This window comes from Rhinichthys klamathensis, unplaced genomic scaffold (assembly GCF_029890125.1).
Source record: "Rhinichthys klamathensis goyatoka isolate OS25496 unplaced genomic scaffold, OSU_Roscu_1.1 h1tg000473l_1, whole genome shotgun sequence".
NCBI lineage: Eukaryota > Metazoa > Chordata > Actinopteri > Cypriniformes > Leuciscidae > Rhinichthys > Rhinichthys klamathensis.
This window is the reverse complement of record NW_026606961.1, coordinates 4,332-21,522: the sequence shown is the minus strand read 5'-3', so window position 1 is coordinate 21,522 and position 17,191 is coordinate 4,332. Positions and strand designations below refer to the sequence as shown.

The 17,191-nt window shown below is 38.1% G+C and overlaps 1 protein-coding gene across 1 annotated transcript in view; it reads left to right on the top strand.

Annotated features, from left to right (window-relative positions):
- The window catches only part of LOC130072033 (BMP-2-inducible protein kinase-like), a 40,691-nt gene extending 25,652 nt beyond the window's left edge, over positions 1-15,039 (top strand). Inside the window, exons 2-11 of the mRNA XM_056236909.1 lie at positions 5,379-5,497; positions 5,581-5,686; positions 6,370-6,512; positions 9,050-9,171; positions 10,815-10,896; positions 11,788-11,920; positions 12,484-12,587; positions 14,366-14,445; positions 14,534-14,682; positions 14,792-15,039. Coding sequence (XP_056092884.1) covers positions 5,379-5,497; positions 5,581-5,686; positions 6,370-6,512; positions 9,050-9,171; positions 10,815-10,896; positions 11,788-11,920; positions 12,484-12,587; positions 14,366-14,445; positions 14,534-14,682; positions 14,792-15,024 — 1,271 coding nt within the window. The 3' untranslated portion in view covers positions 15,025-15,039. The remainder of the gene's footprint in view (positions 1-5,378; positions 5,498-5,580; positions 5,687-6,369; positions 6,513-9,049; positions 9,172-10,814; positions 10,897-11,787; positions 11,921-12,483; positions 12,588-14,365; positions 14,446-14,533; positions 14,683-14,791) is intronic.
- The last annotated feature ends 2,152 nt before the right edge of the window (positions 15,040-17,191 follow it).

Below are 17,191 nucleotides of genomic sequence, written 5' to 3'. Positions count from 1 at the left end.
CGTCCCAGAAATAATTGCGATAAACGCTTCTATTGTCATTTTAAGACCATTTTATGCCACTGAATAATATATAATCCAAACAGCATAATAATGCAAGAAGGCCTACAGACTTTCAAATGAAAACCTTTTAATTCTTTAGAGCAATAGTAAATAAACATTTTCTTAAAAAAAAGTGCAAAGTAACAAGTAGGAAAAAAACACTTGCAAAATTCACAAAAGGTACTTATGGAGATTTTCCATTTACAGATTTTTCTCTGACCATCTTTTCTCAGTAAAGTAAGGGAGCGCACTATTGCTGAAAACACAAACCCTACTTAGCAGTCAGATGTCTGTAAGAACAAAGGCACAGATGTATCAACTTGCCATATCTGCTGCTAAAACTATTTTTCTAGAGGCATGTTTTTAAAAGTTGAACTTCTTTTAACTTGAGCGCCACGTGTTATGAGATGCAGCAAAAAAAGCGCAACTGTCAAACATGTCTGTTTACATAGAAAAACAATAGAAAAACAGTGTGCAAAAAACGCATTCTCTGTGAAAATGAACTAGACACTCTCAACTGCTGCGTCCCTTGTGAAACGGCCTTACCACTCGCCATTCTACGTTGTGACATTTTATATGTGTACCGGAACAGGGCATCGCGGCTTTGAAATCTAGTCCATTTGGACTTATTCTTCCAAACTGTCTGTAGTTGTCACAGTCAGTAAAAAAACACTATAACGCCTCAAATGGCGCCTTTTTTTACCTGTCGATGACCGCTCTTGTGTATGAAGGAACTGCCCGAGAACCACTTTCTCCTCCGTCACGGAAAACAAACAAGATGACAGCACAATTGAGTAAAATGTTGGTGATATTCATTATCATGTAAACATAATGGGCGATATATTGCATCACAAAATATTATTGAGGTCATGTATATATTGTGCGATTATATTGATTATTGCAATTTGCGACAGGCCCAGTTCTAAGGTCATGGACTAACCTGGATGGTTTAAAAAAATTTTTTTTTTTTTTTTTTTTTTTTTTTTTACAGGTGTGACAAGTCAGGGAAATTAATAATCTTCAAAAATATATATATATCGTCGTTCCAATTATGCTCAGCTCTAAAATATTTTGTCAAGGAGATATTGCTCTTTGTGAATGCAGTTGCTTTGATTTAAAAAGAATGATTTTAAAAGTCCTTATCCAGTAATCATACAGTAAACTGTAAAAATCACTGTTGTACCTGTGCAACATGGTTTAAGTAGCAATGTAACGTAAATATCTTAAAGTAACACCAGGGAACTTTTGCTCTCGGGGTGGGGTCCCCCTACAGTTGGGAAACAGTATTGTCCTCTAGACCTCTACTACTGTCGTAAACTCTGTCATTCTACATGCACGTGCAATTGTTGACAACCATGATAGCCCTGAACACTGTAGGAGGAGGTCACATGCAGGTGTTCTGCTTGCGTCGCGTGTGAAATGTCTTCATCCCAGGTACAGTGGCATATATTTCAGCATGTCATATGAATATAATTTCATGGGTTTTATTTTTTTTCTAACGACAAATGATCGCGATGATCACGTTTACAAGCCAGCGTCATTATAGTAGCCTAGTCTATTGGTGACCGTTTTACTGAATCTATATGATACTTCAATGCAATGTTTGAGTGGTTGATAATAACCATATATCGTCATTATTATAATATCAAGCTACCATAAATGAATCTGCTAATTTTACAAATCGATTTGCATTATAGCTTGAGGCAAGACAAATAAACAAATATCACAGACATGTTAGGTATCCTAAAATATGATTTTGTACATCTTATATATTTACTTGCAAGAATGTAGCCCCTACCAAACTTGTGCACGCCGTTTAGACACAGGCTTTCATTTGATTTTTTTTTTTTTTTTTGCCAAGTCCGCATCGGTCGGGCACCCCTCCTCCTCCTTCAGCTCACGCCAGCGAGAAAAGGCTGGCCCAATGTTGATCCTCGTTCTGCCTTTAACGCGATCATTTTCTCTTTTTCTCTTTTTGCTTTGCTCCGATAAAACCTTTGCTTTCTTGTTTATCTGTGCTGCTTCGGCCATGACTATAACATTTGGCTCGCACGTCCGATTTTAAGGAAGTGGTGGTGGAAGTGACGTATATGCCGTAAAGCAGTCGAATTTTGTAGTTCTCTTTGTTCGCCGGTTACTACCCGAAACCTGAAGTTTAAAAGTACGATTAAAAACGCTACAGACCCCGTCAGGCTATGGCAGACGTGTCATTCAACCTATTGTAAGTCGATGTACCATCACAAGAGACTTGGAAATATATTATGAAGGTTGAAAAGTAACCTAGTGCTGCTTTAAGGTCATTTGTTATATCCGAGTTAAACGAATTATTGAAAAAGAAAAAAATGTAGGGCGGAGGCTTGGTTCTATCGATCAGTTGTTGCTTAAATGGAGGCGTATATGAAGGCGAGCTTGAGGGTGATTGCAAGAAAGAGGTGGGGTTTAGAGATGGTCCTCACTGCAGAACATGAAATCCAGGGGGAGGAGTTGGATCCAGATCCAACTCCTCCCACCTTACATTATACCTAAACCTACCCATCTCCGCCCCCTGATCCCTAACCCAACCCCTAATCCTACCAATCTCCACCCCCTGATCCCTAACCCCACCCCTAATCCTACCCATCTCCACCCCCTGATCCCTAACCCAACCCCTAATCCTACCCATCTCCACCCCCTTATCCCTAACCCCACCCCTAATCCTACCCATCTCCACCCCCTGATCCCTAACCCCACCCCTAATCCTACCCATCTCCACCCCCTGATCCCTAACCCCACCCCTAACCCTACCCATCTCCACCCCTTAGATCTGGATCCAACTCCGCCCCCTGGATCTCGTGTACTGCAATGAGGTTTAAGCAGACTAAATAATTGAAGTCCAGCATGTCACTAGATAGAAGTCTGTCTTTTTACCAGAAGATCAAGGTATGACGTAAAAAAATTACTAGGTCAAAAAATGTATGCATGATGAATATTTCACAATAAGATATTCAAGATGTGTAATGATTTTCATTTTCATGTCAACTTTAATTATTTTGTATTTTCTGGTTTTCTTTCCATTTTCAAGGTCCTTATTAGTGGTTCTCCATACAAATACATTTTCAATTCAGGGTGGCTAAACAAGCACGAGTTTGTTAGGCAACAAGTGCGGCATTGTGGGTCCTCCTTTGTGCCAGGGCACTCTCTTTCTGCGTACCGCTCCGTGACTCAGCATGCTGTTAATGAGAAAATGCTCACCAGTCATACGTTGCCAGGATTCATTCACCCTGGAACTGATGGGAGAAGTGTTGCGGAGGCATGGCGCCCCTCTTTGCTGCATGTTGGTTCAGAGCCCCTCACCACTGTGTAGGCGGTCAGTACTCGCATTCATTGAGTTTCACTGAATCACAGAGGCTTAAGCAAGGTGGCTAGATATTAAAATGGTGGGTTTTTTTTTTATTTTATTTTTTTTTATTGCCATTATTTTTAATGAAGCATTTTTACATTTTAAATTCACTCTCACCATTTAAATTCAAGCTGCTGTTGTTGTGTCCCATATGTAATCAGTTTATTAACCCTCATTGCTTTTTATAGTTTACTTCCATGTTTTTAGTGTCTCCATGACCTTTACTGGATCTTGATTGTATTTCCCCTATGCAAAGATAATGTTTGGCTTCAGAAGAGTTGGAATTTACCACACAAGTTGTATGATCTACTTTTATAGAAATTGTAAGGTGCCTTTTACATTTTTGAGGCTTGACAGCCGTGTTATGGAAAAAAGCACTGTCATCTTATTTGTTCCACAAAAAAAGCCAGTGTGAAACAATATGAGGTTGAATAAACATGTCAGAATTTCAATTTCAGGTCAACCAACCTTATAAGGTTCTTTCTCCCTTTGTTCACAAGCGACTGCCAACAGTGAGCCCATCCCTAACTTGGCTTAAGACTGCCTCACTCCATTATAAATTCATCCTGAAAATTAATTTTATGTATTGAGCAACTAAGCAATATCAGAGGACTAGCACTGGGAGGACATATTGAGCTCTCTGTCTCACACCTGCGTTTAATATGAGCCAGACTCACAGAAGGTCACAATGATCCCTGAACTCATCTTGGGTTGATATAAAGTTAAGCCTTTTCTGTCCTTCTGTCCACTCATTCAGCAGGGGGAGCATACGTCTTCCAGTTTTAGATGAGAGAAAAAGCAGAATGAAAGAACTCTCTTACAAAAGATGTCTTCCATGTTCTTCAAAAATTAGACGTGGGCTGTTGTAATGGGTTTTAAATTGTTCAGTTCCGAGACTCATTTCTGGTGCACAGTGCTACCCACAACTGTCTCTGTTTAAATGGCAGTGTAGTTGCTGCCAGTGATATTAGACATTCCAAAAGCATTTCAGCATTTTATTGTTTTGTTTTATTTTAATTAAATTTATAAACAATAGGGTTGTGCCAATAGACGATGATATTGTGTATTGACGACAGCCAGAGATATCGTCAAACGCATTAGCTATCAGCAATATCAAGAGGATTTGGCATTTCCAATTAATGTATTAAATTATTTTTCTGATTATTATTTGGCTACGATTATTATTTAATTAATATTACAATTCATTTGCATCACCGCATAACTGACACTCTGCTAGGAGAATAAAAGATCGATTAGCTTACTCATATAATTAATTGTAGACCTAAAGGTTTTTAAAACATTTTCAATAATTAAAATATAATAAGTCTTCAATAGGTCCAAACAGTCATCAATGAAAATTAAGAGCAGCTTTTTCCATTTCAAACACAGACTTTCAAAGACAAGTTTTACACAAAATACTGCATACCATTGCGACATACCATTTTTCTTTATCAGCAACTCCATCTTTGCTTGCAAAATGGACAACGATTAACATATTTTGTGCATCATTTCCTGTGATGATAAAAGGAAATAATTAAATAAATGAGTAAATTAATTGGCAAATAAACTAGCAAAAAATGCCCCCCACCCCTGATGAAAACAGTGTATTGGCGATCTCACACGCTGACAATAGGACAATTTTGCTGTATCGCACAACATTATTTAACAATTTTCATGCAGTACATTGTTTCCCTCGAGATTAATGAAGTAGGCTAATGTTGTAACTTTTTTTAAATAATTTTTTATCAGCGTAACGTATTATATTTTGATAATTTATGAAAAAGTCTACATTTGTATCTAATTCCCCTGAAATTCCTCTTTGAATTCCTTTGTTGGGAAACTTCTTTTATGTAATGTATTGAACTGCTATTACTGGTCAAACTGCTCATTAAGATGTGTTGAGATTGCTGACCAGATAAACATCTGAACTAATCTTGTATATGTGTGTTCGTATATCCAGGAGGTTTTTCCATGGTGTTTTTGGCCCGCACGCACAGTGGAGTAAGATGTGCCCTGAAAAGGATGTACGTGAACAATATCCACGACCTGAACATCTTCAAGCGGGAGATCACAATCATGGTGAGCCAAGCCACGATATGTTTTTGGATGAGGACACATCAGTACATCACATATATAAATCATTTTTTCTTATGTCCCCACAGAAAGAGTTGTCGGGCCACAAGAACATTGTGCGATATCTGGACTCAACCACCAATGCAGTGGGAGACAGTGTATGGGAGGTTCTGATTCTGATGGAGTATTGCAAGGGTAATACAGCTTTGATGCAAACAAAACTATGGTCTAAACATTAGGGTATGCAATCTAAAGTTATCTCTGTGTCGTTGTGTGATTTAAATTTCCTGAAATACAAGTTCATACTTGCATCACAGTACATCCCTCATTATAATCTTAAAGTGAAATACCTTTACAAAGGGAATAACTTGAAGAGTGCAACTGTAAATATGAACAAATAAATACATAAATAGGATGTAAAAATCAGAAAAGGTAAACAAATTTAAACTTGTTTTAGAGGCAGCTGTTTTAGAGAACTGTTAACAGAACTGAACGTCCTGAAATTTGAATAAGAGCCAGTTCTTGGTTCCCAAATTGATGTTCTAATCTAGAAGATTATAACTGGTTTCTGCAGGCAACTGAAGTTGGACAACAAATCCATTGTTGCTATAGTTGACAAAAACAAAAATGTTGATTGAAATAAAACGTTAATGGGAAACTTAAACTAAAAAAAACTAAACTAAAATGACAAAATCACATAACAAAATTACTCTAAAATGAAAATTATAAAAATTAATCTTTTTTTAATAAATACTCTAATAGTATATAAATAATTCTAAAATAACACTGAACAAATCTGGATTTAATGGATTATATCAAGGCCTTGGTTTTCCTTAACCCCCCCTACTTTGTTGACTGAATTAATGTGTGCCATCTAGCTGGTCAGGTGGTGAAGCAGATGAACCAACGGCTGAGCGTAGGATTCACTGAAGAGGAGGTGCTCAACATATTCTGTGATGCCTGTGAAGCTGTTGCCAGACTCCACCAGTGTAAAACTCCAATCATCCACAGAGACCTGAAGGTACAGCACAGAAACTGCTTTAGTAAAACAACTACAGGATATTTCTAAGCAATTCCAGATGGATATAAATGATTTGCATACGGTTCATTCGCAGCTATTTAAATAAGTTCACTGCAGGTGTAAAGCTGTAGACACAAGCACTGACGTGTCTGCACTTTCATCTATGTGATTTCATAAATCTTGAATAGCAAGTATAAGGCACTCTGGCTGATCACTGATTCTCTTTTGTCTGGCTGTGTTTGACTAGCTAAAAAGGGTACATTTAGGACACTCCTTATCAGTTTAGGGAACCATGTCCTGACCATACCAGTTCAACAAAGTGATACCAGACATGATCTTCCAAACCAATTACTCTGCTCACAAACATTATTAGTGGCAAGCATTAGTTAAACCCAGGCAAAGACTATACTGTGTCTGTGAAAAACAGCAGTGCCTGAAAGAAACAAGTCCGCCCTTTTGGCAGAAAAGTGTGGGAACAGGCCAATGGTGCCATTCAAACGAACACTTTTTCCCACCAGTCAAAACCAATCAGTCTAAAATAATTGGGAAATTATTGAACACTGAAGCGAAAGAAATGCGTTTGTTTACTCGTTTGTCATGTAAAATAAGGGGATGAGGACCACTGCTGGTCAAGCTCCAAAAAAGAAAGACATTAAAGTACTATAAGAATAGTCCATTCAAGTGTTCATTCAAGACATATGATTTGTATGAGAAACTTAGGATATTGTTTTTGTTCATTAAGGCCTGGTTTCACAGACAGGGCTTAGATTAAGCCAGGATTAGGCATTAGTAGCTTTTGTGAACGTGCCTTAGAAAACAACATTACTGGTGTGCATCTTGAGAAAAAACATTTTAAGATATGTCAGTGCAAGTTGCTTTCAGTTAAGACAGCTCAATAATGCATTTTAGTCTGGAACTAGGCTTAAGCCTTGTTTTAAAACCGGGGGATGTATTTGTTTTTCTACACGGTTATACTGCAAAAAAAATAAGGCAGGATCTCATGATTGTCCACTCCAAGAAGCATTTATGTTCACTGAGTACGTTCTCAAAATGTTCCAAAAGAAGTAGTTGCACCTCCTTACTACTTCTTTTTGTGTATTTTAACACTGTCTTGATTAAATTTGAACATTTGGGTGGTGTTAGTAGCAACATGATTAGAGCTGTTTAATCAAAGATTGCTCCTTTAAAAGCTGACAAAGAGTCATTGATGTGTTGAATATTGGTATGCAGAATATGCTGAGAAATGTTATTGTGCTTAAAAAACATCAGTACCAATATTAACACTATATACACCAGTTTTTGAGCCGTTTCCGCTCTACATCCTAACCTCCTCCCGTCGATGCAATCCACTTCCGTTCTGGCAGGCTGGGTTTGTTTTGCTAGCTAGCTCCGTTGTGCCGCAAAGCACTGATTCGCTCGTGTTGTTTGAAGACACGAGTGCGCGCGTGCGGCCGGGGCTCTCTCTCTGCTCGTTATGCGCCCTGTCAAGCGCTGCAGTCATTATTTTCTACATCACTCACCAATCAAAAAAGGCTTTTGCGGGACAAAAATGTGCTTTGGCGGTCGCCAAAAACATGATGATCTGACGGTTTTAGAAGAATAACGTTAAATACAACCCGAAACTAAAAAACAGACCCGGCCTTAATTTACCCAAAACTGTAGCCACACCAGGCGTGTAAAAGAGACAGGCGTCTATTTGGGACTCGGCTATTGTTTGAAGTTTTACGGTACAGTACATTGGGCTTGCAGAAATGCACTTTATGAAGAAAATGCATTATTATTATTATCATCATGGCACACACACACTTTGCACTCTAGCCAAGTAGCCTATGATGTAGTTCGGATACCAACAATTAAAAAGACATAGGCTACAATGGTCAAATAATCTAGTTACCTTCCACAGGATCGCAGCTGAGTGGGAACAAGATCTCCCTGGTCCAGCAACACACGTACATTTTGACTTCTTCAGCTTCAGTTACCAGCACCCAAGCATTATGCCACGCATTGTTCAAACACTGGCTAGGCTCTACATTTGCTTTCAGATAAACAAAACGATCCTGTTTGTATGACATGACACAACCGACTTTGTTGCTGTGCAGATATTGATATGCCTCGGAGGCTTTCAGATTGTCCATTGCTTTTCCACCTATTGCCATGGATTCCACGAAGTAGGAGCAAATCTTGCTGTACGTTATGCTGGGCCACGTCGTCATGTTATCCTCCCAGTTCTGCACTGATTTCGGGTAGGGGAGAGTAACGCCATCTCCAGTCAAAGTAGTAGAACCGTGTTCCCAAGCTAGCATCGAAATCGCTGTGTTTACATCGGCAGACGCTGCGCAAACCACTTCCGGCGGAAATGAAGTGCATTTGTGTAGAGTTATGGCGACACCCGGGAAACGGCTCAAAAACTTGTGTATAAGACTTCATTGGACATGGCCTAAATGTCCTTCTTCCTCTCCTGCCTTTGTCTCTTGACTGTTGGAATTTACAGTAGTTGGACCTATTAACAAAGATGACTAACAAATGTGTGTTCACAGGTAGAAAACCTCCTCTTGAATGACCAGGGAAACTACGTCTTGTGTGATTTTGGAAGTGCCACACACAAAGTTTTGCTTCCACATAAAGATGGTATAGCTGCTGTGGAGGATGAGATCAAGAAGTAAGACTTTTTACAGTACAGTGGAGAGTTCTGAATTACAGTGGGATTTACAACTAGTACTTTCCTTTCTTTTTTTGAGCATTGCAGAATTTTTAGTTTGGTATGTGTTTTTTTTACTTGCACTGAATTTGGTAAAACATCAAGCTTTGAGGACTTATTATTATTGTTATTATTATTATTATAACTACTGTTATTATTCATATTACACAGCTCTCTGGACAACTTCATTCTGCAGTCATATATTTTGTTTGATTAACCCTCGCCTGTATATTAATTTACTACTATGCAGTTTCATGTTATCAGTGTCCAGTGTTGGCGGTTGTAATTATTGATTACTTTTCATCTAACTGCTAAACTAGTATCTATTAAAGTAATGTTAATTGTTATATTTACACCATAAGATCAGAGTTACTGTAAATTAAGTGATATTACTTTATAGTTAATTTAATGACAAATTAAATTGAATCCCTTCCCTGTCCAGAAATGGGGTATTGTACAAGCGATTGTATGCTACCGTTCAAAATTTTTGGGTTGGTAAGAACTTTTTAAGTCTCTTATGTTCACCAAGGCTGCAATTAATTTTTTTTTTTTTAATACAGTAAAAACAGTAATATTTTGAAATATTACAATTTAAAATAACGGTTAATTTTAATATATTTTAAAATGTAAATTATTTCTGTGACAGCAAAGCTGAATTTTTAGCAGCCATTTTTGATTTGGTTTGGCACTCAAGAAACATTTCTAATTATCAATATTGAAATCAGTTGTTGCTTAACATTTTTGTTGAAAAAAAAACAGCATTGATTTGAAATAAAAATCATCTGTAACATTATAAATGAATTTAAAAAATGTTCTTTAAAAACGTGTGTGTGATGAGCATTGTAGTTCTAGAGATTGTGTCACGCTTATGCATATTGTAGTGGACAAAATAACAGAATATGGGTGTTTCCTCTGAATTTACAAAATGTGTAAGTGTTAAAGGATTAGTTCACCTCAAAATGAAAATTTCCTGATAATCACGATCCCAGCTGAGGAATAGGCTCTTATCTAGCGAAACGATAACGGTCTGTGACGCCAGGCATTACGTCATCAGGTTGGAAAGGTCACGCTGGACGTAGGCGGAAGTACCGCCCCATTGTTTTAGACATCCAGGATACACACACGAAAGGACCATTTTAAACAATAAACTGACACAAAGAAAGACATAAATTTTATTGAATGTTGAATATTTGAACGATCCTCCTTCTCCACGCTTGTAAACAATGGGGCGGTATGTCCAGCGTGACCTTTCCAACGTGATGACATAATGCCTGGCGTTTCGCAGACCAGCACAAGACGAGCAATTGTGGTTAAAAAGCATATACATTTTTTAAATTTATTTTTAGAAAATGACAGATCGTTTCGCTAGATAAGACTCTATTCCTCAGCTGGGATCGTGCAAAAAAACTTTTTTTCGGAAAAAATTATTTTCCACTGAAGAAAGACATGAACATCTTGGATGGCATTGGGGTCAGGAAATTTTCATTTTGAGGTGACCTAATCCTTTAAGCTTGTCTAGATGATGTAATTTCTTGTTACTTGTTCTGGTGCCAGGAAGTTAGTGCTTTTTAAACCTTCCATTGTTTTCATTATTCTCTGCTTAGGTACACGACTCTGTCATACCGTGCCCCAGAGATGATTAACTTGTACCAAGGGAAAGCCATCACCACAAAGGCTGATATCTGGGTAGGCACTGGGGACTCACACATTCTCTCTCTCTCTCTCTCTCTCTCTCTCTCTCTCTCTCTCTCTCTCTCTCTCTCTCTCTCTCTCTCTCTCTCTCTCTGTCTCTGTCTCTGTCTCTGTCTCTGTCTCTCTCTGTCTCTCTCTGTCTCTCTCTGTCTCTCTCTGTCTCTGTCATTCTCAAACACAGATGAGAAACTGCTTTCCTCCATAAAAGGAAACAGCTCTCAGGGGTGTGCTTTACAGCTATCCTTGAAATCCTGGCTTTGTTTTGGCTTTTTCTTTTGCGTCATGAAACATTTAGGCATGTATCAAGGTGCACTGGTGTAGAAATGAGTAGATTTTGTTCAAGTTATACTGTAACAAGATGCAGTCAGACATATTTTAGACATGTTTACTAGAGCTGAGGGGCCTGATGGAAAGCAGTAAAGAAAAGAGTTTCCAGTGTTGTAAAGACAGGAATGAAGGGCCTCCATGAAGGCAAACTTCCTCTTTAACTTGACATGCTGTAAAAGGTAAAAAGCTTAGCCTCATTTCACAGCTCTTCCTTCCAAACAAATGCTGGACTGAATAGAAAAGAAGGGGCCAGTTCCCATGAAGCTCCTTCAGTGGAAAGCTCACATTGTGATACATTTCACCAGTGCAGATGGTAGTAGTCCATGGTCATCGTGTCAGAACTTGCTCGGGTAGGAAGAGGAAATGTATGACAATACTTCCTGCCCATTTGTTCCGTTCCATCTGAAAATAGAAAAAAATCATCCTGTACGAAACAGCAGCTGTCAGCCATTATAAGTGTTGTCACAGTGCAGTATTTAATTATTAGAGCAGTGAAACCTGATGTATTGAATGTCTTTGTGTGGAATTACAGTGTCTTGTTTTCTCTCTCTTTCCCAGGCGCTTGGATGCTTGTTGTACAAGCTGTGTTTCTTCACACTTCCATTTGGGGAGAGTCAAGTTGCCATATGTGACGGAACCTTTGCTGTTCCGGACGGTTCAAAATTCTCCTCTAAGTTGCACTGTTTAATAAGTAAGCAGCTTTCAAATATTCCCAAGAGATTTGAAATGATTTTGTGTAAGATGGTTTAATGTGGGTGTGCGTACACAGGCTGTGGTGGAGTTTTGAAATGAAGCTAAACAATAGCTCCACCCCCTGGTATTATTGAGGTACTGCACACTTGTCACAGCTCCTCTTGACATAATTCACCTGAAAATTACAATTCTGTAATTTCCCCACTCTTAGGTCATTCAAAACTTGTATGACTTTCTTGAAACATAAAGGAAGATATATATTTTTTTTTAGAAAGGTTCCCATTGCTTGGCATATGATTGGGCTGGTTAGAATCTTTGAGTGTCTGTGATTGTTTATATATTTCTATATAAAGGGGTAGTTCATCCAAAAATGACAATTCTGTAATCATTTTCCAGGCACGGTGAAAGTATTATAAGTGTTCATATGTGCCGTTTTCCATTTGATATGAATGACTGAATAAATTTTTTTGGGTCTGTTCGTGAACGTGCATTTAGATTGAAATTGAATACAAGCACCCTCATCTGATAAATGATAACGGCCGTTTTCTTTCATTCACACAGGATACATGTTAGAGCCTGATCAAGAAGAGAGACCTGACATCTATCAAGTTTCTCACTTTGCCTTTCGGTTAGCTGGAAAGGAGTGTCCAGTGCCAAATCTTTTTGTAAGTTACTCACACATAAGCCTTGTTCAGACTGTCAGTCCAAATTCGATTTTTGTGCATATCTGACTGTAATCCATTTCTATTTAGCTAGTGTGAACTGCAGAAAAATTACATGAAATACAATTTTAAAAAATCCATTCTAAACCCATACAATCATGTGTTTTGAAATCCTATTCAAATCACATTTCCGACTGCTCATATTTCAGAGGCTTTTCAATGCTTTCTCATGCCACATAAAATGTAAACATGTCGGGTGTAAACATTGTTGCAGAAACAAGGTTGTATTGCGAAGTGGAGGTTGAGCAGAAAATTACAGTATTGCTAGTCAGCCTGGTCTACACAACTCTTTGAATTTTGAGACCGGTGGAGATGGCAGCAGTGAATAAAGCTGCACATTCCAGCCTCCTACAAGACTGCATGTTGACATAAGACAACGTCTGTACTGCAAACTGTATAGTTTTTTTTTTTTTTGGCATTGACACACCTACACAACATCATTGCCATAGAGACCAATACAGATATTGTAAAAAAACAAAAAAAACAAAGAGCACCACGACAAACACACAAATCAGATCTGAACAGTTGCTATACACAGTAAGGATAATCAATCATTTAGATCAGATTCTAATCGGATACACAAATATGGACACACAGTGGCCCTCATTTATCATTCTTGCGTAGAAACGGGTGTATATGTTGGCGTTAGATTATGCTTACACTCCTCTCACCGGCTGATTTATGAAGCTGTGCGTACCTTTGAAATCCAGGTGTACGCAATACCGGCCCTTGATAAATCCCGCGGCTGAAAACGATCGTCATTAGAATAACACGCCCCTATATATTCAAGTCTCCGCTTCCCCCACGCCCTCATTTTACGCCATGGACACACGGAAGACGGCAAAGAAGAGAAACTTCTCTGACGTGGAGCCGAAATGACCTATCACAATGCATTATTTTACAGCACGTCTTTTGAATTAGCATTCAATTTCGAATCACGTCACATGTAGGTGTACAATAGTGATGATGATGATGTGATGTGGGCCATTCATTCACATTAATAATTGCATGACAATTTGTAATATTGTTCTTATTATTACCATTACCATTTATGATTTTTATTATTAATGACGCTTATTGTTATTTAGAAGAAGAATGTTGTTGTTATTATTATTATTATTTAAAAGAAGAATAATGTAATTTTTATTATTTTGTCAGTCTGAATTATCTTTTGGTCATTGAAAGCCTTTCATTACCGAACCCAGTCCGTGCGCACCTGCCGGGGATAACCCGTCAGGGTAAAGCACACAGGCTCGCAACTGAAGGAATACATTACAAATCAAATGCTTGGTAAAGTCACACAAATTAAAAATTGAAGTCCATGTTGCACAAAAATAAACACGGAAGTTTATAATTGTTGTTTTTTTACTGTGGGTCATAATATATCATATCTTTTAGTTTGTCAGTGCGTTTTGTGGTGTTAGGGATTGTTTTTTTGCGCATTTCCGCACTAACTCAAAACGTGCGTACATGTACACCACCTCCTGAGCTGGCGTAGGATTTGAGCGTGCCGTACGCCAACGTCCATATTGATAAATCTCAAAGTCACCGTGGTTTTGAGTGTACGCTGGAAATTTTGTGTACGCACTTTTGATAAATGAGGGCCAGTGTGAGTGTAGCCATAGATTATGGGAAGTTAATTGAATTGATAGTTATTTTTGTTATTCCCCTAGTATGATTCAGAATTCTAATTCAGAGGTTTTTCTTTTTCTGCCACACAGAACTCTCCCCTTCCCACCTCATTGCCGGATCCACTTACTGCTAGTGATATTGCTGCTAAGAAGAGCCTGACAAAAGCCAGGTAACATTAGAGCTTTGTGTGTGAGCTTTCAGATTATTTGAATTCAACAAACCATTTAAGTAGCATGTTTTCATTTCTTTTTCATTAGAATAACAGATTCAGTTGGACCAACAGAAACATCAATCGCACCCAGGCAAAGACCCAAAGCTGCAAATACTAATGTTTTGCCCTTGTCCAGCTCTGTAACTCCTGTGAAAATGACTGTATCCTCAGAGACGGTTGGCAACGGCCAGAAAGGTGAACGATATAATCCATGTTTTCTTAAATATAGTCTGTGTTCTGTATTATTTTTTTTTCCTCTGGAGAAATAAGCTTTGACTGTATACGGTATGTGTGCCTGTCTCAGCTCCTGGAAATGGGCAGCAGTCGGTGGCGCAGATGCCGAGTAACAGTCAACAGAACAGAGTGTTACAGCAACTGCAGCCTGGTGACCTTCGACTACAACAGCTACATCATCAACAACAGCAGCAGCAGCAACAGCACAATATCCACCACCAACAGCAGGTCACTGCACAGCAGCTACAGTACATGCAACAGGTAATGAGTGCCTCAGGAGGTCAAGACCAGTGTTCTTTGTAAATATGTTTAAACAATTTCCTGCAGATCTTTAAAAATGACTATTTAAGCACAAGCGCAGATTCCAGGGTTCATTTCTGCATCAGATGCATATAATGTTTTATTTTTATTGACCCAGTTAAGGAATTGTGGAAAATCCCAGTGGCATAAATAGTTTTTGTGTGTGTTGTGACCTTCTATGACAGTCAGTAGATTCTTTTTTGGATTAAACATTGTGGTCTTCTGATGAGCACATGACTACTTTGTTTACACATGATAAACCACCAAGAATATGGTGGAACAGTTTACGTTCAGCTATTTTAGTTGTCTAATAAACATTACATAAATTTTTTATTTTGTTTAAGGAATGACTTCCTAGTTTGAGAACATTAATTTGATTGGTATTACATTCAGAAACAGCTCAAATCTGTGATCTATAATATACTCTGTAAATCCACAATAATACATTTGTCAGTATTGTCTCTAGCGTGTGTGTTTTTAATTTGACTATCAATGCACAGCTGCTGGTTCTCTGGTTAATCATGCATCTCTCTACGTCACAATGAAACGAGTAGATCTTTTCGTCCATATTGTGACGTACATGTACGATAAATGGATGATCAAGAAAAAAGAATGTAGGGTGGGGATTGGTTCTGTCCTTCGTTTTTTGATTGGATGAAAGCTTACAATCGATTGTAGGAAATGGGCAGGGTTAAAGTCGGTTAAATTATTGGAGAAGTCCTGCATATGTTACCAGATAGAAGTCGTTTGTTTCACTGGAACTAGAAGTTATGACATTTTGATGTACAAGTACGGGGAAAAAAAAGCATGGATGAATTAACAATAAGATCAACTCTAAAACTATAAGCAATCTTAAAAGATACAATCGCTGATTTTCAACCAGCATTGTTACAATGTCAGTAATCTATGTAAAGGATTATTTGTCAGCAAAAGTCATTAAAATGCATCATTTTGCTTAATTTTTCTGGTGAACTTTTGTTAAGATTGTTGATATTAAAATAAATATGAGCTCATGCGGTAGTCAAAAAATAGCAATAATTACACGCTTCAACTGTTTATTTTGTTAAATATCAACTATCTAAAAGGTGTGCATTATGACTTTAAGACATTCTCTTTAAATGCTATTGAAGTTAGAAACCTGTATACCCATGTCGTATGTAATTTTAGAGACGGTCCCTTAACTTGCAAATATCAAACGTTCAATGTCAAGCCAACTGTATTCCAGTATTTCACTGGAAAACGCTTGGCATGAAACTTTGCACGTTACGTTCGTATTCTGAATCTATCTGCTTGCCTGTTCTTATATAGTATAGCCTAAATTCCTAATAAGGTGCGAGTTTGGTCTTTTATATCACTGTATTAGTCCATTAATATAAGCGATGTTAAGCAATCCGAAGGCAGGGGAATCCTGGATAATGACGTATTGAGGGAATCCCTAGTTCTGCAGCACAACGCTGAGATAAAAGGTTAAGGAAACTGAACAACCGAGAGAAATATGTCTACTACCTCAGAAATTAACGTTTGATCTGTACGTCAGCATCAGGGAATAACGTTATAATCGCGTTCACGGTAGAGAAAGCTGCTTACATGTACAAAAGTAACCGTGAAGACTTAAATGTAAACACGGCTTTTGTGTATGAGGTGCCCCTAGGGACATTATTCAGAATTACCTTGCATATACATGTACTTTTCCTCTCACATACACATATAAAACCAAATTCATTCACATACTATAATGAAATGCTCACACACATACAAGTGAAATGCTTTGACAACCACAACTGAAACGCTCTCATACATACAACTGAAAATATTACGCTCACACACACAACTGAAACGCTCACACACACACAACTGAAATGCTCTCATACATACAACTGAAAATATTACGCTCACACACACAACTGAAATGCTCACACACACACAACTGAAATGCTCACACACATACAAATGAAATGCTCTCACACACACAAGTGAAATGCTCACACACATACAAGTGAAATGCTTTTACAAACATAACTGAAACGCTCTCACTCACACAACTGAAAATCATTTCAGTATGTTGTATGCAAGCATTTCAGTATGTTGTATGCAAGCATTTCAGTTGAAACGGAAGGTGGTTAGAGTCCCCGCCCACTCCAGCAGGGTTGCCAGATGCCAAGGTTTTCCA